The 23,353-nt window shown below is 47.1% G+C and overlaps 1 protein-coding gene across 6 annotated transcripts in view; it reads left to right on the plus strand.

Moving 5' to 3' along the window:
* TENM4 (teneurin transmembrane protein 4) overlaps positions 1–23,353 on the plus strand; it is a 384,882-nt gene that overhangs the window by 297,898 nt on the left and 63,631 nt on the right. For all 6 annotated transcript variants that reach the window (XM_005882313.2, XM_014530001.1, XM_014529998.1 and 3 more), the window contains 3 exons: positions 15,180–15,299; positions 19,738–19,999; positions 22,496–22,763. In XM_005882313.2, the coding sequence (XP_005882375.1) occupies positions 15,180–15,299; positions 19,738–19,999; positions 22,496–22,763 (650 nt within the window). The remainder of the gene's footprint in view (positions 1–15,179; positions 15,300–19,737; positions 20,000–22,495; positions 22,764–23,353) is intronic.

Here is a 23,353-nt window from a genome sequence, read left to right on the forward strand (position 1 = left end):
CTAGATTCAAAGGAAACAGCTGCCCATCACTACCAAGTATCCCCAAATAGATTTTCTTGGAAAACAAGCCCAGGAGACAGCAGATGCTTTTCTCCGTGGACGACCACTTCCATATCCCATGGCCTCAATCTGGGCCAGAAATACAGTGCTTATTTGCATAGTTGGGATACAGTGAAATCAGTTACCAAGTTTGGATTATTACTTTCTTTCCTCGCAGGTGAAGGAATGTGGAGTGACAGAAAGTGCCCAGAGTTTGAGTGCTGGCTTTACCTCCCACTAGCTCTGTGTGGCATCAGGGAAATGAGTTAACCTTTGTGCACCTGCCTCCAGTGATAAATTGGCAAGAACAGCGACTATTCATAAGAGCCATTGAAAGCATTACCCGAAATAAAGCACCTGGCACAGGGCTAGGTACACAGGTGATCAGTAAATGGTGGCTTTTATGGCAGCAGCCTGGCCTAGTGAAAACAGTACAGGCTTTGAAATGAGGCAGAGCTGGATTTAAAGTCAGTTGCATCCACTTTCTGGCTATGTGACCTTGGGAAAATTCCTTAACTTCTCTGAGCTCTACTTTCCTCATCAGTAAGAGTGGGGTGGTAATGTCTATTTTGCAGGGTCGCCATGAGAATTAAATAGGAAAAAAATGTACATAAAATCTCAATGTAGTACTGGCCACCCACAGAATGCTTGCTAGTTATAAGATAACTAGAGGCCCAATGCACAAAGATTCGTGCAAGAATAAGTCTTCCTTCCCCTGGCTGCCAGCACCAGTTTCCCTCTGGCACCCAGGACCCTGGCTGCTTTGTTCCAGCCACCACCAGGTATCTGGGACCAGGGCTGCTTTGCTCCGGCCACTGCCACCATCCACACGGGGCGTGCTCCGAGCCGCGCTGCACCCCCACCCCTGGTGTCTGTGTGTCCACTGGGGTGGGAGCGTGCTCTTCCACCCCTGGTGTCTGTGTGTCCGCTGGGGTGGGGGCGGCACACAGTCCCCTCCCGCCCATCTGTGTGCGCAGCTCCTCCTGAGTAGTCCTGATGCAGCCTCCTCCAGCCCGGCGTGACGCCCGGCTAATTTGCATATTACCTGTTTTTTTATATATAGAGAAGGTGGTGATGAGGAGGAAGGTGATGGTGTGATGTTGCAGAGAGTTTCTACCTCCAGTTCCTTAATTGGAAGTAAAACTTTAAAGTAACCTGTGCTCCAGGAAAGTCCAGCAGCCACCCTGAGAGGAACCGGTTCTGACTGTCCAGTCCTTGTTTGGGGAAGGGGAAAGGCAGCAGCATGCCAGCCGGCTGTCAGGGGATCCTCATTAGGGAGGAATCCAGTGGCACTTTCCCAGGGAGTGGGATTTCTGAGGGACACACAGACTTGACTTGGTGCCTGTATATAACACTAACAAGGCCTGTGACTGACAGAAAACCCCATATCCTTCTGCACCTCATATGCTGTGCTGCAATTTGTATAGTCTGAATGGGAGTCCGTTTAACAGGCTCCAAGAAGCAGTCTGTCACCCAGAAACCCAGCAGCATGTCTGAGCCCAGCAAGGCAAGGCAGGCCCAGAAGTACAGCTCCTTCACTCTGCAGACTCGCAGCTGTGTGTCTGACTCAGGGAGGGGGCTCCCTATGCTTCTGCTCAGCATCCCCGCTGTTGCTACTTCATAACTGTAATGTTGCTACTGTTATGAATTGTAATGTAAATATCTGATATGCAGGATGGTCTTAGGTGACCCCTGTGGAAAGGGTTGTTCGACAACCAAAGGGGTTGCGACCCACAGGTTGAGAACCGCTGCCGTAGAGGAAAGCATAGAGCTTGACTCAGAACTGAAGCAAAAGGGCTGCCAGATGGACTCAGAGTGAGGAAGGCATCCCTCAGAAACGCTGTCTGGTTCATCTGTGTCCCGGAGCTCAGGACTATGCCTGGCCCAAAGCAGGTGTTCAGTACAAGTTTAATGAATACAGTAGTTCTATCTGACATTCTGTGTGGCTATCTTCAACTCCACATAAAGTGATGGAGATGAGAAAGACTGCAATTGATCTATAGTAGGTCTAAAGTAGGAGAGGACATCGTAGGCATAGGAACAACCATCACCAGATTAGGTGGTTGGATTGCCATCTTTCCTTCCTGGCCTGGATGCCTGGACCCCACCTGCCACCTGTCCCTCACCTGGAGGCCTGGGGAAAGTGCAATGCAGAGTGCCCTCTCTTGAAACTTGAGTGGGATGGGAAGGATCCCCAACTAGATTGTCCATGAATGGAGGACAGATAACAGGACCCAGACTGTGGAGCGTGGGGTCAGACAGCTGGAAGAGGGCAGCATAGGACATTTCCTCCTCAAAGCACCTAAGGCAGCTCTTTACCCGTTACACAGCTTTAGTAATATCTCTTCTCTTAGGAAGGACTGGCTGGGTGAAGGGGCTGAGCAGGGGACAGCCACATCACTTCAGTGAACAGTTGTGGCTTACCAATGAGGGGCAGGTTAGCCAATTATGGGAAGAGGTTCTGACAAAAGAGCCACCCCCAAGTTATTGAACATCAGTTCAGGATATGTTTGAGGACACTATTGTGAGAGCAGTGATGTGAGGTTGTCAAGTCTGCCGGGGTTCTTGTTCCGGCATTAGAAGGGTTCAGGAAATCTGGAGAAGGGGCCGTGTGTAACTTAAAGAGTCCAGAGACGAAATATAATTTTGAAAGGCATATGGGGGTCAGAGGAGCTTAGCTAAAAGGAACTAAGATCTCCTCGTCTCAGGACCCCATGCTTTTTATTAACACAATTTGTCCTGAGGCAAGGCAGAGATATACACTTCAAAGGGTCAGGGTTTCTTATACAGAGACATTGTCAGAATGGGGAGAATTAGCCTATGCCTGTTCAGGTGTTTGGCCAGTAGGAGGCAATAACATGTAGATTAAGATGCCCTGAGCTGTCTGGCAGCAAACAATCTTCCCTTTTCAGGTTTGGAAAAATGCCTCTAGCCATTCCCAACAGGTGATAACATATGTGACTCAGCCCTTGTTGAGTCCCCAAGTTCTATCAACCTTTCGATGAAACTCTTGAAATTCTGACATGCTAGAATTGGCTTCCGGCACAAGTCTTTCTGGGCTCCCTTACACATAGCAGGTTATCAGCTCACTCAGGCTAGTAGTTGGGTGAGAACAAACTGTTATGAAAGTCAGCTGACATGACACACTGAACCCAAAGAGAAAAGACTCAATAAGTCAGGGGGATTTTTAAAAAAGGAGGGATGGGTGACCAGAGCATTCATCCCAGAGGAGGCTGAGGATCATATACTGTACAGAGGGTCAGATCCCATGGGCAGGCTCAGAGAGGGACAAGGTGCCCACAGAACACAGGCTCTGTTTGGGGATTACTGGTCAGCACCTACTCTGCTCTGGGCCTGCAAGAAGAAAGTAAGCATCTGTACCCCATTACATGACAGGCTCTTTGTGTGTCCCGAGCCTTGTTAGGCATTGGATCCCTAGTGCCTAGCATGGGGGTTGGTACAGACTAAGCCACAGTGAATGGGAGAATGAGTCAGTGAGTCATCCAGTCAGCCACTGCTAGGTGTCTGAAGAGAAGTGAAGACAGTGTTCTGAGAGTTCAAGGCGGGCCATCACTCCCACTGTAGATCCATGTCCCTGAGCTCCACACACCACAGGCGCTGCATCTGGTGCCTCTCTGTGTCTGCAGCACCAGGCACAGGACCTGGCTCAGGGTAGGCAACAGTAAATGTTTGCTTTTGTAAAGGAATGAACAAACAAGCAAATGAACTAATGAATGAAGACTTCTGGTAGGAGATGGCCTTTGGCCTGAGACAGAGATTTCAATGAGGAGGGTTGGCCACTAAAATATTATTCATCCTACCCCAATTGGTTGGAGCAGCATCCATGCACCAAAAGGTTGCAAGTTCAATTCCCGGTCCAAGCACATACCCTAGGTTATATGTTCAAGGTTCAATCCCCATTCAGGGTGCGTATGGGAGGCAACCGATCAATGTTTCTTTCTCACATTGATGTTTCTCTCTCTCTCCCTTCCTCTCTTTGTGGAATCAATAGAAACATATCCTCAGATGAGGAATTAATCCAACTTCAGGTCACAATATCCCATCAGTGCATCATAAAATCAATTTAGTGTGTTGAAATTCTGTTTTTAATAGAAGTAAATTTAAATGGAATTGGAAACGAGATGGAAAATATTAGTGTAAAACTGTAAAATGATTATGTACTTCATGAAACTTATTTTGGTTTTGTGCATGCGTGTGTGTGTGTGTGTGTGTGTGTGTGTGTGTGTCTATGTCTGTGTATGTACATACTACTGCATAGGCTGTATATGGGTTTCAGTTGAATAGTACTTAAAAATGCATTCTAGACTGAGGAACCAGCATAGCTTTCCAGGATACTCAGAGAATGGAGAGAATTTTAATGTGGTTAGAACATAATTATGGTGATATTATTTTACCAATCAGAAGTCAACAGACATGCTCTAACATTTGAAATCAAGATGGTCTTAGGAAACTGGAGTATATGATCTCGGCACGCAGGGGGAAACATGTGGGCGAAGGAAGAGCATAAGAAACTGTGAGGCCGGAAAGGTGGTTTGGAGCAGGAACAGAGAAAAGCTATGCCCCCTCACTGTTCACTCACCAGATCAGAGCATTTCATCTCCTCTAGGACTTCACACTGGTTGTAAGCAGAAGGGAAGTCACCTGGGTGTCTCATAAGTCTTCAGAGTTTCTTTCAGACCCTTTGTGAAGGCACAGAATATTCAGGGATTTTTAAAACAAGAGTTTACAAGAGGAACAAAATAATGGAAAGGAGGGATAAAAGATTATGAATGCAATATAATTTTTTATCAGCCCACTGCCGATCTGAAGACACATACAATTGTCAGTGGCAGAGCAGTTACAGAAAAGCATTTGCTTGTCACTCCACCTCCCACCCCCCACACCCACCTCACCCACACCCCCGCCCCCGGCCTCAGATAGCCCTCAGAGAGGCTGAGCAGGAGAGAGCATCTAATGGAGTTCAAATAAACACCAGCTTCCTGACAGCTGGCCTCTGAGCGAATTTATTATTGAATTATACTCCTGCGTTTTCAGTACAAGCTGAGCTGACAGGCTACCCCACCAGTTTAAAAGGGGGAGAGGGGCTAAGAGAAAGACAATGATAAATTACCCTGATGGAAGATGGAAGAAGGTATGGATCCTGCTTCCTCCAAATTATTATGATATCATATATCATATATTATTCATGTTGGTTTTTTAAAAATCCCTCCCCACATTGAAATGAATCTTTATGATGATAAAGCAACGAGGTGGATTTAATTCAGGATGCAGGCAGCAACTTCTCACATCATCCCGATGAGCAGCTAACAACTCCTCCTCTGCCACTTGATCGTCCCTTTATTGATTTAAAAGACGAATTGTAATCTCTGTTTGCTCTGTAGCTTGAGCTTGTTCGTAGCTGTCCATCACAGGAAGCGTTGGCAGAGGATGCTGTGCTGGAACTGGAACCACTCGGGGTTTAGAGGAGAGAGCCTGCATTCAAATCCCGGGGCAAGTTAGAGCAAGTGGCCTTAGGCAGGAGAGCTTGCTCAGTTTCTTCATCTGTAACATGGACTTACTAATTCCCACCCTGCAGGTGGTTGGGAAGATTAGATGAGATAAATTACCCCAAAGCCCAGTGGCTGGCACATAGCACACATTCAGTAATAACAGCCAGCATTTCCCAAGGATGGCCCATGTGTAAGGCGTTGTTCCAAATGCTTTGTAAGTTTCATAAGGACTAACTCCTCTACGTCTCCCCCAAACCAGATGACATAGGGACTTCACCACCCTCCTTTTACAGATATGAAACTGAGGCACAGTGAAGTTGGGTAACCTGGCCAAGGACATAGGGCTTATAAGTGGCAGAGCCAGCATACAGAGCCACGCCAATTGGCCCTGGATCCCATGTGCTGGGCCTCGGTTCTTCTCTTTTAGGTCCTTTATATTCCCATCTCAGCATCATCAGTTCAGAAATTTTGACAGCATGGTGCTGCTACAACACTACAACCCCAGGTGGCCCTGACTTTCTCTCTAATACTGCACACAAAAAACAACAACAACAAAACCACAAAAGCTAATGTGCAGTAGGTCTCAGTGCTTCCTTCAGAGCACTGCCTCAAAGGCAGGTAGACTTGGCTTGAATCTTAGCCCCACCCTTTGCTAGCTGTGTGACCTAGGACAAGTGTCTTAAATCTCTGTGCCTCATTTTCCTCATCAGTCATATGAGGATAATAATCCATACCTCATGGGAATGTCTAAGGATTAAACAAGATGTAAAACACATGTCAGGGTAATAAGCATTTAATAATTGTTAGTAGCTGTTACTGCTAACAGCAAGAGTCAGTGTTAGCATTAGCAATGGCATCAATATTCGTATAGGTTTTAGTGTCACCATGAGAACTGGGATGAAAGTGAGAATCTTAGCCTGAAATATTAGCATAGTTATATAATTGACGCAAATGTCCCACACCATGGCGGGCAGAGGCGAATGGACCTTTGAGGTCATCAACCCTTTGTGGTAAAAGAGGAAGCTTTAACCCAGAGTAAGCTCCTGGCTCAGCAAGGTGGTGACAGAGCCCGAGTCCTGGAGATCCTGGGGTCCTAAGTGAGGGCTCTCTCAAGCAGTGATTGCAGTGTTCAAGGTCAGGGACTTCCTGTGTTTCTACCCAACACTGATAAATGTCTAGCAATAAGAAGTTAAAATGTTGGAGAGCCACGCATCGCATTACTAACGTTGTCCTTTCTGGAGAATATTGGGTGAGGACTTACCAAACGCCTCCACAGTGAGTCCATTAAGAGTTGACTAAGTGAATTCCACAGTGAGGGGCTGTGATGTGGGGAGATGCTACCTCTGAGCAGTATTCTGGCAGAGGGGAGAAGTCTGCCTCCCCTGCTCTGCCTCCACTGTGGGTCCATGAGACTCGACCCTGTAAGTCCAGCCTGCAGGCCTCTAGAACCAACCCCAATCTGAAGAGAAGGGCTTAGAGCAGTGATGGCGAACCTATGACACGCGTGTCAGAGGTGACACGCGAACTCATTTTTTTGGTTGATTTTTCTTTGTTAAATGGCATTTAAATATATAAAATAAATATCAAAAATATAAGTCTTTGTTTTACTATGGTTGCAAATATCAAAAAATTTCTATATGTGACACGGCACCAGAGTTAAGTTAGGGTTTCTCAAAATGCTGACACACTGAGCTCAAAAGGTTCGCCATCACTGGCTTAGAGCAACCCCAACAGCTCAGCCTCAAGTCCTTCAACTGTTCCTCATTCTCACCCTTTGCTTGCCAGCTCTGCCAAATGGATGTTTATCTTGTTCCAGAATCCCAGCCTCATCTTCTTTGCCTAAGTAGCCTGGCACCCCTGCCACCTAAGGAATCAAGTCTTACCTTACCTTCTCTTGCCAGGGTTCCACCCCTGCCATATCTGGGTCTGGAGCTCCATCCCTTTTCTTCTTAGGAACCTGGGCATCATTCCCTGGTGACACACGGGATGTCCACATCCAGCTGCCCTAGGAGCTTCCACACCATGCCTGTTGCCCCTGCCATTCCTCCTCCTCATCCCTTGAATGACTATTTCCCTTAATTGCCACCTGTGTATTGCTACACACCTGAGTTCAGCCTGTGAGCTGGACATGCTTCAGGCCCCTTTCTGCGTCTCTGCCCAGCTTCAGCCCTACCCGGAAGCAGGTCTCATTGTGGTCCATCCTACTCTCTCCTTTCCAGGTGAAGCAGCACCTGTCCTACGCTCTGATCAGAGACAGGACACTCAGTCATGGATGAACTTGTCCACTGAGAGACTATGTCTGGAGTCAAGTTAAGCAGAGCTGCCTAGAGTTTTTCTAATAGCACAAACCAATTCCTGAGAAGTCTTCCTAGAAGCACGCCTCTGGCTACATAGCACAGAGCACAACCTCTCTAGACATATACACCTTCCATGGCCCCAGGCACGTGTTCCTGAGCCATGTTCCCCAGGCCTGGCCATCCCCACCATCCAGGGTCAGGAGCCTTGCTCCTCCAAAATGATCTCTACCAGCCATCCTCTTGGTTCTATTTCTGCTGTGCCATACCAGTGGGCTCACATCTCTGGAAATATAGCGTTATAAACAGTCAAGGGCTCTGCTCCTGTGTGCACCTTTGTCAGCCAGCGGAAAGCATGTCAGAGGGCTCCTGGGGGAGAGGACTCAGCCCAGAGCATCAGCATGCAGAAGAGGTCGCCCACAGGCGTGGATGATCAGAGCTGTTTAGTAGTGTGCTGTGTCAGGTGGTGAGTAGTTTGAGAGGTGAGGTGACTTTCCCGGGTTCTCACAGATACTAAATGATGCATCCTTAATTTGAATCTGGCTCCTCAGCAACTCCTGCAAGATGGGCAAGTCCATTCCCTGTGTGGACGTTGTTTTCTCGCCTCTACAGTGAGAAGTTTGGAAGAGATTGTCAGGAAGGTCTTTTCTTACAGGGCATGACTAGTGGGTTCCCAGAGTTGAATATGGAAAAGCTGGTTAAGGAAACGGAGGCAGAGCTTTGGAATGGAAGGCGAGAGAGGGAGCTGCAGAGCAGCTTGTGTGGCCAGGCTCGAAAGAAGGTCTTGAAGGCTGCAGAGTGGACCGGGTCAGGCTTCTGCTAGGAACCTTCTGGATGGGGGTGGATTGACAGGCCATGAGGTAGGACTACTTATTTGGGACTAAATGAGGTTCCCACAAGACGTCGGGTAAAGTGTGGTAGATGCTGGAAAGATCCCGTCAATCAGCATGAGTTAGCAGAAAACAGGTTAAGGGTTGGTGCAGGTCAGCCATATAAATCTGCTTAAAATGGGTAATGCAGAGGAGTGATTTGCATAGCCAGGAGTGGCAGAGAGTAGCAAATATTTTAAGGCAGAGAAGGACTGAAGATCTTTTTGCCGCCTAGATCCCAAATGATTATTCTAATCTCCTGAATACAAGTTTCCTTAGCAGTGTTCATTTAATAAAAGAAGTTAAAGCTGCAGTTTTTCTCCCTTCACCTTCCTTTATCTGTTTATATAATATACACTTGAATAACAAATGTAACTTAATTTCTGACAGTTGGTTTGTTTTGTTTTTAATTTTTCAAAAAAGAGGTACAGATGAGGGGGCTACAGAATCAAAGTAGGAGGTCTGCGAGCGGAGGCCGGCGGGCCTCCAAGGGCAGGAGCCAAGCTTTGCAAGGCAGCTGGGGCAGAGCAGTTAGAAAGGCCCAGCCCCTCAGCCCTCAGTTCCCTATTTAGCCATAACCCTGCCAAAGTCAAGTAACTCCAAGTTCTCTGGCATCACCTTACAGAAACACATCAGCTCTTTATTCCTTCAGTAAATAACTTATCAAGAGCTTACTCTGTACCTTGTTTTCAAATTCCAGGGCAAACCCTTGTTTGGGTGGAGGCTTTGTTTTGCCCACTCAGAAATGGGCATCAGCCACACTCAATGCGAGGATCAAAGCAGTGAGGGAGATGTGGTCCTGACTCCAGGGAGCTCAGGGTCTGCTGGGGGGAAGGTTGTCTGATATGTGACAGCACTCAGCGTTTCTGCAGAGGAGCCCCGAGGGCCAGGAGTGCTGAGTACCATTTGGTGAATGCTCCAGGTGGGTGCTGAGGGTGAACCTAGGCAGTTGTCAGTTGTGAACAGGACAGGTGGAAGGTTCCAGAGAGAGGAAACAAGTTAGAGATAAGTATAAGCATTGTATGAGCTCCATCAACATTCTAAAGCATGTAGCAGAACTACTTGAGCTAGATTGAGTTGCGCCAGATTAAAGCCGTTATCCATTCTTATATATGCGTTGGATTCTATTTTACATCCAGCTGTGAAAAACTTCAGCCTGCATTGACAGAGGAGAGAATGCAGGCCCAGAGAGGTCAGAGGACTCTCCAAGGTCATGCAGTTAGAACGGCCACCCTGCCCAGGGCCCTTTTCACCACACCCCTACCACTTCTCCCTGACTGACAGCTGAGGTTGGGTTATTTGCTTGATTCTGTTTCGCAGGGGTTTTGTCTCTCCAGCAGTGTCCTGTCTTGATCCCAAACCTGGCCACTGCCCTCAGGAAGCAACCAGGCTGACCTTCCCCCTCCTTGGCGTCAGCATGGCCCTCAGTCAGACCCTGAGTGCATGACTGGACTAATGCCAGCATGCTTGATGCCCCTCTTGGCCTGGCACAAGCAATCGTTCCTGGCAGAGTTCGCCCAGCCTAATTGCCTGTTTTGTATCCCAGCTGCCTGACATATGCCAAGCTCATGTGTTGACTCACTGGTGTCAGAGACAACTACACTCAGGATTTCACATTGGCTTTGGTGAGCTCCAGCAAGCAACTTGGGGCTGCATTGCATGCATTTCTGAAACCCCCAGCACCTAACACAGTGCCTAGCAATTTAGTAGGTACCAAGTTCTTTTTTTATGACATTAAAGTGAATTTTAGTGACTACAGATATATAACAGTAGTAAGAATAAGGACCTAGAAGTAAGAAGTCCTAGCTTTGAGTGTCAGCTCAGCCAATTGAGTTCTTTGCTGTCTGACCTTGGAGCAAGTCTTTTCTCTCTGAGTTTCAGTGACTTGCTCGTTTTTCACCTAACAAAGTCTCAGAGAGCAATATCCCATGCTTACTGTAGTCACCGGAGATGCGGTCCCACCCTCCTCTAGCTCACAGATAAGTATGTAAGAGAGCTATGTAAATGTGAATCCTATGTAACAAAAGCCTGATATGCTAAGCGTGCAGTCGTCCAGTCGGTCATTCAACCAATCAAAGTGTAATATGCTATAACAAAAGCCTGATATGCTAAGTGTGCAGTCGTCCAGTCGGTCATTCAACCAATCAAACTGTAATATGCTAATGATATGCTAAGGCCGCTCAACCACTTGCTATGACATGCACTGATCACCAGGGGGTAGATAGTCAACCAGTCGACCAGTCGCAATGATGTGCACTGACCACCAGGCGGCAGACGCTCCAAACGGTAGGTTAGCTTGCTGCTGGAGTCCGGCCAATCGGGACTGAGCAAGACAGGCTGGACACGCCCTGGAGCCCTCCCTCAGTCCCTCCCTGGCTGGCCAACCTCCCGCGTTCCTCCCCGATTGTGTGGTGAGGTCCCTTGGCCTGGCCTGTACCCTCTCACAATCCGAGCTAGGGGACCACCCCCCCTCCCCGAGTGCCCAAATTTAGTGCACCAGGCCTCTAGTGGTATAATAATATGACAGTCACTGTCATGGAGAGATACCTGGAAGATTTAGAGGACCTGGAAGGTTTAGAGGAGGTGTGATAAATTGTGCCAGGAAAAACTGGTAATAGCCTCACTGAGGTGATGACAGCTTAGTGGGGACTCTGAGGATGAGTAGAAAATAACACCCCAAAACTCCATTATGCCAAGACAGTAACCAAGGGAAAGCAAAACACATCAAATATAGGACAGATAATAAGAAGATCATATGAGCCAGCTGGGAAGCCAAGTTGGTGACTATGATTTGTACCCTGTTAGTGATTTCTTGCCAAGGTCGTCTTCCATTGTGGAATGTCATGGTCAAAGCAGCAACTATTTCTTAGCCACATTGTCCCTTTGTATAGGATTGGTGTTCCAGTGGAATACAGAAGCCGGCTCATACACGCTCAGGAGAACTGACTTGTGAGGAATTCTGCAAGCTATTTTTTTTTTGTATTGATTTTTGTTTTTTAACGAGAGAGAGGAAGGGAGAGGGAGAGAGAAACATCAATGTGAAAGTGAAACATCTATCAGGTACCTCCTTCACAACCCCCTACTAGGGATCGAGCCCAAAACCCAGGCACATGCCCTGACCAGGAATGGAGCCAGCAACATTTTGGTGCATGGGACAATGCCCAACCAACTGAACCACACTGCTCAGGGCTTTAAGCTAGTTTTTAAACACAAATATTATTTAAAAATTAAATTATATAAAATTAAACTTGAAGAAATTATATTTTTAAAAGGTAATAAATAATCAAAACTTAACACTTCCTAGTTATTTTGCTGTATTTTTGCTCTGGAGTTTATTTGGGTCTACTAGTATTGTATCTCTGTGGTGGAAATACTATATGACAGTCTATTACTTGCATCTCTTCCCAGCTCTGGGTTCAGTGACATCTCAGGGGTAGTTGAAATCAGCCATCATGGAAGTATTTACACCACAGATATAGGCAAATGCTACAAATTAAAACTATTTTTCTTTCAAAAGTCAATTGTTCAATGTTTGGCAGTACACCACTGGTGGTATCCATTAAATAAATGGACGAAGAAAAAAAAAGCATTTGGAAGCCCAACACCCACGTCTTTTTAAACCTCCCTGAACAAAAACATGTGGCAGGAGACACATTTCAGGGGCCTCCACAGAGCAGACTTCCCCATCTCCTTTGTTCCAGGGAAGGCTTTATGTTACCCTGGATTTTCTTGACAACTGAAAATCATGGTCAAACAGAAGGAGGATGGAAGTGTTTTTCTCCAGGACTTCATTCCTGAGCCAAATGTCTGTTTTGGCAAGAGGTCTCTGTGGCCTACAGGGGCACGGGGAGTCAACTTAATCTTGTCCAGAATCCAAAGCAATACACAGGAGCCTGGGCTAAAATGACATCTGCTCTGGCTTGCTGAAGTGGAGGTCACAGGATAGCCAAATGGTGCTGATTTCATGTTTCCCAATTAGCAGGGGATCCCCAAAGAAAGATAAATCAGAGGAGGCTGGCCCACATGTGTCCGAGGGGCAGCAATTAGGGCAGCCCCCAAAGGAAACCATTTCCAGAGGGCTGGTTATTGTCCAGGCAGAACCTGAAGACACACATGTCAGGAGAAGGCTCCATAGGGGCCAGCACCAGGGGATGGGGTCTGTTAGTAATCCTCTATCTAGAAGGACCAAGTTCCAGCAGTAAGAAATTCAATTTTCCCCCATTAAAGAAAGCATCTCTCAGCACCAGCTGAATACAATTAATGGAATAAATCTCCCATTAGTGGAGAGATAATTTTGCCTAAATATATCAGGAGACCTTCAGAGCAGGACTGAGAGTCTTTGCTGAGCCTTGCCCGCTTAACTTGTTTGCCATGTAATTGCATTTAGACCAAGGGCCTCGGAAGGAAACCACTGACTGAATTAGCATTAACCAGATTGTGTGTCAGGAGGTGAGGTGGGGTGGGGTGGGTGGGGGCAGGGAGTGTGATGCATTGTGGGTAGTTGTTCTTACTGTTCTTGCCTTCAGAAAGGACAAGCTGACACCAGTGAGACCAGCTGCTTACAAGCCTGGTGTTAATTGCTTTTCTCATCCAACAGAGAAAAGTTTATCACTCTAGAAGGTAGAGATGTAAGCACCTAATAAAACAGAGGCTTCGTTTGAGGGTTTTTTTATGAATGCCCCCAGACCTCATCCGTGGCTCTTCCCTAGGCCAGAAAAAAAGCCTTCTGGACTGAGGCGAATGGAGAAAGTTGTGTGTACAATAAACACTTGCCTCTGATTTGTCAATGAGGGCTGCCCCCTCGCCCCCCAGTGCCCTGATCCCTTATTACATTGACCTAGTGCTCACCTTCATTTCTACCCATTGCCCATAGTAAACAGACTGCTCTCGAGTTGGGCCCAGAGTTGTGAGGCCTGGATTCAAAGCCTAGCTCTGCCACCTCCTCTCTGTGTGGCTTGGGGCAAATAACATAACCTCATGGACCCCAGTTTCCTCCCATTCCTCTCATTCAGTGATTTTCCAACTGGCTTTTCTCTGGCTTCTGCAGGGACTAAGACTCCACAGAGTTGCCTTCAGAATCACCCCGAGAGAAAAGGGGGCCCCCACCTAGCAGATCTTGCTTGTATTTGTTTTTCACTTTGGGGTCCTTTTAAAATGTCATCTGCCAAAAAGGCTTTGTTTCTGAAACATTAGGAAAAACACCATTATTCTTGATCATCTCTAATTGTCCCACCAACTTACTCAAACCACCTTTTTTGAAAAACAACAACAATGACCTTGTACTTGTGAGGCATTTCCAGGCCTTGCAGAGAGAGAGAGAAATAGACCTTGATCCTACCCTCAAAGAGCTCATGACCTAGTGGAGAAGAGAAACATGTACGGTGGGGTACGGTCTCAAGGTGTTGAGTCAGGTTTTAGAAGAGAGTGACTAGTTCTAATTAGGGCCATCAAGAAAGGCTACAGGGAAGAGGCATCATCAGAAGCTGGGTCTTAAAGGAGAAGAAACAGTGATAGAGGGTGCAGGGATTACATTTGAGGCAGATGGAGGAACATTGCACAAACACAGGCTTTAACCAAATTTGCCTGGCGAGTTTGGGGGAAGCAGATGGTTAGTTGTCTGGAATATAGAGGGAAAGTGGGGCGGGGGATATTGGGAGAGGTCACAGGTTTCAGAACCCACTCTAGGGGGACGATGCCAGCATCTGCCCTTCTCCTGTTTGCAATGCCAGATGCAAAGTGCCCTCTATTCTGTTCACTTTCTCGTACATCCATTTCCAGTGAGACTATTGGAGGCAATAATAACCACTGCCATTGGTGGAGCTTACTGTGCACCAGGATGAAAAAACAGATTCAAAGAGCTGTCACATATTGTGCAGGTTTAGAGAGTTGGAGAGTGGCAAGAGCTGGGGTTGAACCCAAGTCACAGGACTACAGATTCACATGCATAACTACACTGTAGAGCCCTCTCAGATCAGCTTTAGCTCCATACAGTATAAGGCAGTATCCTTAGAAAAGGACCTCTGAGTGAGATATCTGAAAGCATCTCCCAATAATATTTCTTCTTTAAAATGAATGTACTTATTTATTGAGTTTAGAGATAGGGGGGAAGGGAGAGAGAAACATCAATTTGTGTTTCCACTTATCCATGCACCCATTGCTTGCCTCCTACATATGCCCTGACCAGGGATCGAACCCACAACCTTGGCGCATCAGGATGATGCTCCAACTAACCGAGCCGCCTGGCCAGGGTCCAATAATAATTCTTTAGGAGACACTTTGATGCCTTACAATGAGGCAGTATAAATAAAAGAAAAATGTTATTATTCATTTGGAGTAAACACCATGAGCCCCAGAGTACCAGAATTGTCTGAGCAACCTGCCTTTTGTCTTCTGACCTGGGGCTCCCTGTCAGCCAGGGTTCTGTGCATGAGAAGTAGATCATGTTATTTACTCTTCTCTACCCACAGGCACGCATGTGTCATTCGTGGTCAAGTGATGACATCAGATGGGACCCCGCTGGTTGGTGTGAACATCAGTTTCGTCAATAACCCTCTCTTTGGATACACGATCAGCAGGCAAGATGGCAGGTAAGGGGCCTTTTGTTGACCAGGGCTAGTGAAGGCCCTGCTCTTGTGGTCTTGCCACAGAACTGCTGTTGTAATGGCAACATGGAAAGACAATGGAATTTGGGTTCAGAGGACCTGAATTCAGATGCCCAGTTCTGCAACTCACTACCTGTGTGACCTTGTATCTCCCTCTGGCCTAAGTCCCTTTGGCTAAAAATTAAGCAGTTTCTTCTCATTTGGTTCTCACAGTAAACCTAGGGTACCTTAAATATAGTCTCCTGCCTCATGACTTAGGATATAAAACACTGTCTACAGACCAGACAGCTCCAGAACTCTTACCATTCCTGCTGTGTTTTCCATTTGCAACCACCTAGGTCTGTGGAAACCACGGAGTTAGGACAGAACTCTGGCCTTGGGTCCCTGGGCATTTGCTAGCTATGTGTTCTTAGACAAATCTCCTCACCATTCTGGACCTCAACTTCTTTGTCTGTTAAATGGCCATACCACTATTTAGCTCATAAATTGGTTGTAAGGATTAGATTCTATGATGGATGGGGAAGCACCTTGAACACAGCAGGTGTCTGATCAATCTCAGCTCCCTGCCCCACTCGGGTTCATTGCTGTATTTCCAGGGTCTGGCACGTGGTAAGTTAGGAATAAGTATTAGCTGTTTATTAAGTTTACAAGTTATTAAATGATGAGAAGGTAATGGTTACAGTACAAACAATGAGAATGTTTTAGAGAAAAGGGGAGGGGAAGGAGGAAAGTGGAATATTTAGGCTGTCGGTGGTGACAAGTCCTCTATTTTTAATAAAATCAGGTGGTGGCAGTCCATCTGGCTAAGTGTGGGCCCATAAGGTTGATTTTCACTCTGGGTTGGAAATGATGCTGCAGCCTGATTGATTTTAGCACCTCTTTAATCCAATATCAGATGTGAACATGTCCCGGCCGAGGTGATAATGAAGCAGAGGCTCATCTGTTTGTAGACATGTGTGCCTCTTAACGGGTTGGCAAGCTTGACACGGGGAGCCCTCCCCCTTCCTCTCACTCCCTGGGAATGGGAAGGGGCCCAGCTGGAAGAGGTTGGTGGCCAGTTCCCACAGGTAACCTGGCCAGGCCAGGCCATGGCTCCCCGCCCTGCACACGTTCCATCCCAGCAAGGGCCTCAGCACAGACTTCCCCTACAGCATGGAGGAATCTCCCTCTTCATGCTCTGTCTGCACTACCTTCCAGCTCAGGGCTGCCTACTTTATGGAAACAGCAGATGCCAGCATCGTAGGCAACAGTTATTCTGACTACTGACTACATTATTACCTGCTATGAAGCAGTCATCAAAAACAAGCCATAGGGACTGAAATTTGACCATCATTCATATGAGATGGCAAATGGTCAGTCCTTTGCCCTGTGCTTGGTAAGGGTGGGTCCATAAAACATACGTTTGGTGGACCTTGGAAAAAGCTCACTCTAGTGCCTCCAGGCTGTGATCCCTCCTGTTTGTGCTCCCCCTGCAATCTCTACTGCCCCTTGAGAGCAGGAGTTCCTAAGAGGTAAGCATCAGCCATTTTTCCCGCATCAGTCTGCTAAATTACATCACAGTAGCCCGAGTTGCAACAACTCATAGCTTGGGTTTCAGGGCAGTTTTTACCAGTGCATTATGGGGCTTAAATTTTCTTCCCAACTTAGACCCTCATAATGTATGGGAAAGTCACTGCCTATTCTCTAAGTGTCTGAATATCTCTGTTTGTGGTATGTGAATGGGTAGCATTTGCCCATGTTCCTCCCACTCTTCCCTGCCTCCCTTTCTTTCTTACCTCTCAGACCCCAGGGGGAACTCTAAGGCTAGAGATGTAGTTGGAGATGACAGTGTGCATATGCAAATCCAGGGACCAAGCCTAACTCATCTTTGTAACCTTCATACTCCAGGCAAGCCCTCATCCAGCCCACACACGCACAAACGCACACACATACATACGCTCTCATACACACACCCCACACTGAAATGTGAGACCTCCAGTCTTAACAAGAATTCATAAACAGAAAACAGTACCAGAGAAGTTAGCCAAAAAGATCATTAAAAAGATGAAAAATACAAGTCATGAAGAAAAATTTCAAAAGAGTAGCAGACAAGAGAAGCAGTTCAAGCTCGTTGAATTGAAAAATGGGATTTATACAGAGCATGAGGCCCAGGGAATGGGACCTGCACTTTTCCCATCCATTATCCCATCTATCTAATTAAAAACTCTGCCAAGTGATTATGATCATTAATTTCATTTTACATGAAGAGATTGAGGCTCAGACAGGTGACATAACTTACCTATGGAGTGAGCAGCAGAGCTTGGACTGGCCCAAAGCTGCTTGGGCTTCACCTGAAAACCGGGCCTCCCCTTTGGTGTCAGGTTCAAATCCATGTCCACTAGAAGGTTTCCCTCCTGGAGGCCTGGCTCTTGGCAAGAGCTAATTCCACCAAGCTCTTGGCAAGGCCAGCTGCCCCCAGCTTGCTCACAGCCACGAGAGTGTCTTTTCATGTTGGTCTTCACTCCCTTCCCCATGATCCTCCTCTCATGAAGGGAGCTTGTAAGTCAGGCCAAAATTCTGTTTGATGGTTAAAAACTGTTCTGTCAAAGTACAGATGCTGTTCAGTCCGGGTGCTCCCCCAACCATTGACATTCTGCTGTAGAGCCAAACCCAGAGCCTTAGTTCAAAACAAGCCCCTTCTCTGGTCTTTCTCTCTTGTGACTTATCAAAGCAGGGTGGTGTCCAACTGTCTTTACCCAAGTGTGGGCCTAGGATGGCTGAGTGGGAAATAGGCAAAGTGTGTGAGAAGCTTTTTGGGGGGACCCGAATCTAGGGGGTGTCACCTACTAAGATTTGGCACCAGGACAGAACATTCCATGAAAAATCTTTCCCTCCTAGGAGGGAAGAGCAAGCTGGAACAATGAAGCCAATCCTACAAGGTACATTTACCAGGGATAAAGGAGAGGTCCTGCATTGGGGTCTCTAACACCCACTGCACAGGTCAATATTGGGTTGAGTTACAATAACAGCCAAAGTAAGGAGGAACTTTGTTTGGTGGACAGTTAGTTCAGAAGACATTGACAGTGTCACTCTTGCATTCATTCTCTAAACTTCAATCACGAAGCACTGGACTAGGTTCCAGAAATACTGAGATGAATTAGTGTCTCTGAGCCAGAGAGTTCAGGTTGTGATACCGGGACAGCATGATGTAGCCTGTAAGGAGGAGTGCACGTGGTGCAATGGGCGCCCAGGGCAGGGAGCGAGAATGCTGAGTGGGTAAAGAGTTAGCAGGAGTTCTCCTTCTAAAAAAAAAAAAGCAAGATGAGGGCAAGCCTTTAAAGTGCATCCTAAAAGTAATAGCACAAAGGACTCTGTCTAAAAAGACACCCCAGCCTGGAGGTGGCAGGTAGACAGAATCACTGTTTCCAACTCCTCCAGGATGGTCAAAGGCAGAAGGGACAGACTAGTTTCAAGTCACCTCAGCAGGTAGAATAAGGACCAGGAGCTAAGGAGTTATAAGGAGAGGGACCCAGACTCAATTAAAAAAAAATCTTGACAATCAGAATTAGCGAGAGGTCAGATAGTCCTCCTGTGACTATAGCAAGCTCCTTATCACTGGAACTGTGCAAGTAGGAACCTAATGCCTCCCCAATGGTGAGTTTGTAGAAGAAACTAACATGTCATCAGGTTGGGAGAGGGCAATGACTGAAGGCTTTCAGGGGACGCTGTCATGGAGATCTCATCCCAACTGGGAGGCTGGGACTCAGTCTTCTGGTTCCCCATTCACTTCTGATGTACTCTGATTCTAACAGTGCGTCTTGAGATTGCTCAGCTCTTTTGTGATCCCAAAGGCCTGTGCTGAGTAATGTATCATAATCAGAACTAAAGCTGATGTAGAGTCATAGAATCTTAGTGACCTAAGAAGAGTCCATTTGAACCTTTACATTCTATAAATGAGAGAATTGAGGATCAGAGAGGCTAAGTGACCTACCCAAGATCACACAGTAGTTCTTGGCAGAGGCAGAACTAGGCTTAGGGTTCCTAATGCCAGGGCAGGGTTTGTTCCACTTTATTCTGCTGACTTTTCACTGAGCATCAGCTCAAGAGTCGTAAGTACCAGGAGCACCATAGCAGAGGCTCAGCCACTGCCCTCTGTCTTAGCAAGTCACTCTCTGTCGCAGTAGTGTTTAATTCACTTTGGCAAATTCTCTATTTTTTTTTAAATACTTTGTGGAATATCTGTTTCTGTTTGTGTCTGCAGTGACACCTTTTAGGTTTTAAAGTCTCCTCAACAAGTGCTCAGACCCTTTGGTATAATTTTTTCTCCTTTCTCCATCTTTTCCTCCTGCTGCTCATCTTCCTTCTTCTCCTCATCATCTCCTGTTTCCTGCTTTTCCTGCTCCCCCCTCTTCTCTTTTTCTCAACCCTCCCGCCTCCCAAACAGCTTTGACTTGGTCACAAATGGCGGCATCTCCATCATCCTGCGGTTCGAGCGGGCACCTTTCATCACCCAGGAGCATACCCTCTGGCTGCCTTGGGACCGCTTCTTTGTCATGGAGACCATCATCATGCGCCATGAAGAGAATGAGATTCCCAGCTGCGACCTGAGCAACTTCGCCCGCCCCAACCCTATTGTGTCTCCATCCCCACTGACATCCTTTGCCAGCTCCTGTGCAGAGAAAGGCCCCATCGTTCCGGAAATTCAGGTACCCAGCTTTCCTAACTGCATTTCTCCATGCCTTTATTTTATTTGGGGAGTGGAGGAGGAAAGAGAAAGAGAGACACCATCAGCCCACCATGCAGAATCCAACTGCCTGGCACCCTCCATCCTAGAAAAAGTCCCTACTCTTCTTCCACTCTGCCATTCAGTTCACTTCCACTTTCCTTCCCCCCAAGCTCCAGCATCCCCCCCTTCTCATTATTTCTATTAAAAATATCTATGGTGATAGGTTCTACCAAGCGAAGTGAGACAGAGGGATCCCCAATAGTGAGCATCATAATAAAGATGAAATGAGAAAATATCAATGAGGTGCCTAGCACAATGTCTGGCACCTACTAAGTACTCAATAAATTTTAACCATCATTATTATTAAGATTATTTTACATGCTCTGCCTTCTTGCCAATTAAGGATTGCTTTGGCTCAAAACTATATGTGCAAGTGCTTTCCTTAATTATCATTAAAATGAAGTAATTTGGAAAGAAGTATTGTAATCTAATAGAAATCAAGATAGATTCTCTGCCCAACAGAGCTGTGTAGGGTTGAATTTTTTCCGCCATCCCCGCCCAGTTTCTTATGAGAGAAACAAGGCCTGGAGGAGAGGAGATTTGGGGGAGGGGGGAGGTCGGGGAGAAGCCCCGTGGTCCTGCCTGCCTAATGAGAGCTCTGGCTACGTGCATGTTCCTGGGTTGCCGGTGCTGATGGAGCGGAAGGTTGTTACATTTTTTGTATGTATATTTCATGCCTGGCTGGGCAAACACATCTCTGTGTGTGTGTGTCCTGTTGAGTGGCTTCAGACGCTGCCCACAAGAAGAAAATACAGCCGTTTGGAAATTCTCATTGCACCCCGAGGTTGAAGCCTCAGTTCTTTTCAGAGATTCAGGGCTTGTCTCCTGTCTCAACTACCAGCTGACCTTTCTTAGGAAATGGCTGTCAGAGGAGACAAGGCTTGCTGGAGAGGAATAATTTGTTGCTCAACCCCAGTTCCGCTCCAGCTAGACATTTCCCCAGGAGCAGGGACTTTGGAACAAATGAGGTGAAAGGTCCCACCCTCCTTACAACGCTTCCTGGGCTGGGTCGTTCTGAGCCCCGCTGGGTCACAAACCTTGCCCCTTGCTTATTATCAGGTTGATGACATACATGAAAACAAACTTTTGGGTTTTCCCAGTCCACTCACTGAGGATCCTTCGCAAGGACTGGGAGATGTAAATTTTAAAGGGTATGTTACAGAAAGTAAATATTTGTGAGAACATCGGGATGGCCCTTGAACCCTGCCTGTGATTCCCTGGGGTATGGAGCCCACTTTGACTAGAACTTATAAGCTAAAATGTAGGAAGAGTGCTTTGGTTTAGGCCCAATCCCTAAAATTTTGTGTAGTCGGGAGAATGGGGTGCGGGTGGGGGTTCACACTTCTATATGTAATAGACAGAAAGGATTTCTTTGTGAAGGCCCACTTGAACACAAGCGTGGAATAGTCATTGTCCTTTTAATGGCTATGTTAGCCTCAATTGATTTAATGTCCCCTTCCTGAAACAGAGCCCAGAGCATCAAACTGATAAAAGTGCTCTGCTTTGCCATGCTCCAGAAAATCCCAGCATTCATTTCAACTTTGCGCTGTGGATCTGAGCCCATCACACCTGTTGAGCCACTCTGTTCATCTAGCGCAGCGCTGGAGCAGGAAGCGCCATGCAGCCAGTTCGACCTCTTTCTGTGGATGAGCTGAGGCATTCACCTCAGGTTCTTGGCAGGCTCTGAACCCTGGATAACTGTTTGGTCAACATCTCCTAGTCTCTGTTTACTTTGCTGAAGAAAAAGGCCATTGGAAACAGATCTTCCTTTAAGAAAGTTTTGAGAGAGAAACGATCCTTGCTGAGGCAGCTGTCCTCATTAGTCTGAGGGGAAGGTCCTTCTTCATAGTGCCCCCTGCTCCCAGCACCACCACCCCCAGCAGCACCATCATCCACTTAGTAGCATTTCCCAAGTCTCTGTTATATATGGGACCTTACAGAATCCTCATACCAATCCAGTGAGGAAGCTGAAATTCAAGGTTCCATGAGTTTTCCAAAATGACACAGCTAGTGAGTGAGCGGTGACATTATGGTAAGTATTTTACACACATTATCTTATGAGTTCCTCACATGCAGTGAGCTGAGCATCGTCATCCTTGTTGAATGGAGGAGGAAACTGGAGTTCAGTGAGGCAGAGCTGTGCCATGTGAGAGCCGACCCTGCAAACCAGGCTCTTCTTTCCCTCCTCCACCTTCTCCTTCTCTTCCCTCCCCCCCTCTTCCTCCCGCTCCTCTTCGTATTCTGCTTCCCACTCTTCTTTCTTCTCTCCCTTCTAGTTCCTGCTCCTCCTCTCCTCTCCTCCCCTCCTTCCTCTCTGCTCTCCCCTCTGCCTCTTGAACAAGAGTACAAGGGGTATGACCATCTTCCCTGCACCAGTGACCCCATGACCGTCACGCATGGTGATCTGTCTCTCTAGGCCTTGCAAGAGGAAATCGCCATCTCGGGCGGCAAGATGAGGCTGAGTTACTTGAGCAGCCGTACGCCGGGCTACAAGTCTGTCCTGAGGGTCAGCCTCACCCATCCGACCATCCCCTTCAACCTCATGAAGGTGCACCTCATGGTGGCGGTGGAGGGCCGCCTCTTCAGGAAGTGGTTTGCTGCGGCCCCAGACTTGTCCTACTATTTCATCTGGGACAAGACGGATGTCTACAACCAGAAGGTGTTTGGGCTGTCGGAAGCCTTCGGTAAGTCTCCCAGCCACAGGACGCAACACCATCCTCAGAGAGACAAGAGACTTGGGGGGACGCTGCCCTTTTTCTTCTTACTCCTTTCCTTTTCTCAGAAGTACTCAAGGCTTAGTTGACCATCAAGACCTTTCAGTGACCCTCCCTGACCTAAAAGAATGTACTCAAAGACCTGAATGTGGAAAACTTGACCACTAAAAAAAAAGAATTACAAAACCAAAAAGGCCCTTGAAAAAACACTATGGTGGTTTGTGATGGGTAAAAGAGGTTTAGTGCCACCAAGATAGAGCCATATGGACATTGCTGTGGCCCCCGCAGCCATCAGGCCTGTACTTGCCCATTAAAAATATGGGTGTCTTGCCCTGGCTGGTGTTGCTCTGTGGTTAGAGCACCAGCCTGGGCACTGGAGAGTTGCGGGTTCAATTCCCAGTCAAGGGCACATACCTGCAAGTTCAATCCCTAGCCCTGGTCAAGGAGTGTGTGGGAGGCAACCAATCAATGTGTCTCTCTCACATCGATGTTTCTCTCTTTCTCCCTCCCTCCCTTTCACTCTCTCTTTAAAAAAATCAATGGAGATAGCAACCTGGGGT

Source organism: Myotis brandtii, unplaced genomic scaffold, assembly GCF_000412655.1.
Source record: "Myotis brandtii unplaced genomic scaffold, ASM41265v1 scaffold704, whole genome shotgun sequence".
In the NCBI taxonomy this organism is placed as follows: Eukaryota; Metazoa; Chordata; class Mammalia; order Chiroptera; family Vespertilionidae; genus Myotis; species Myotis brandtii.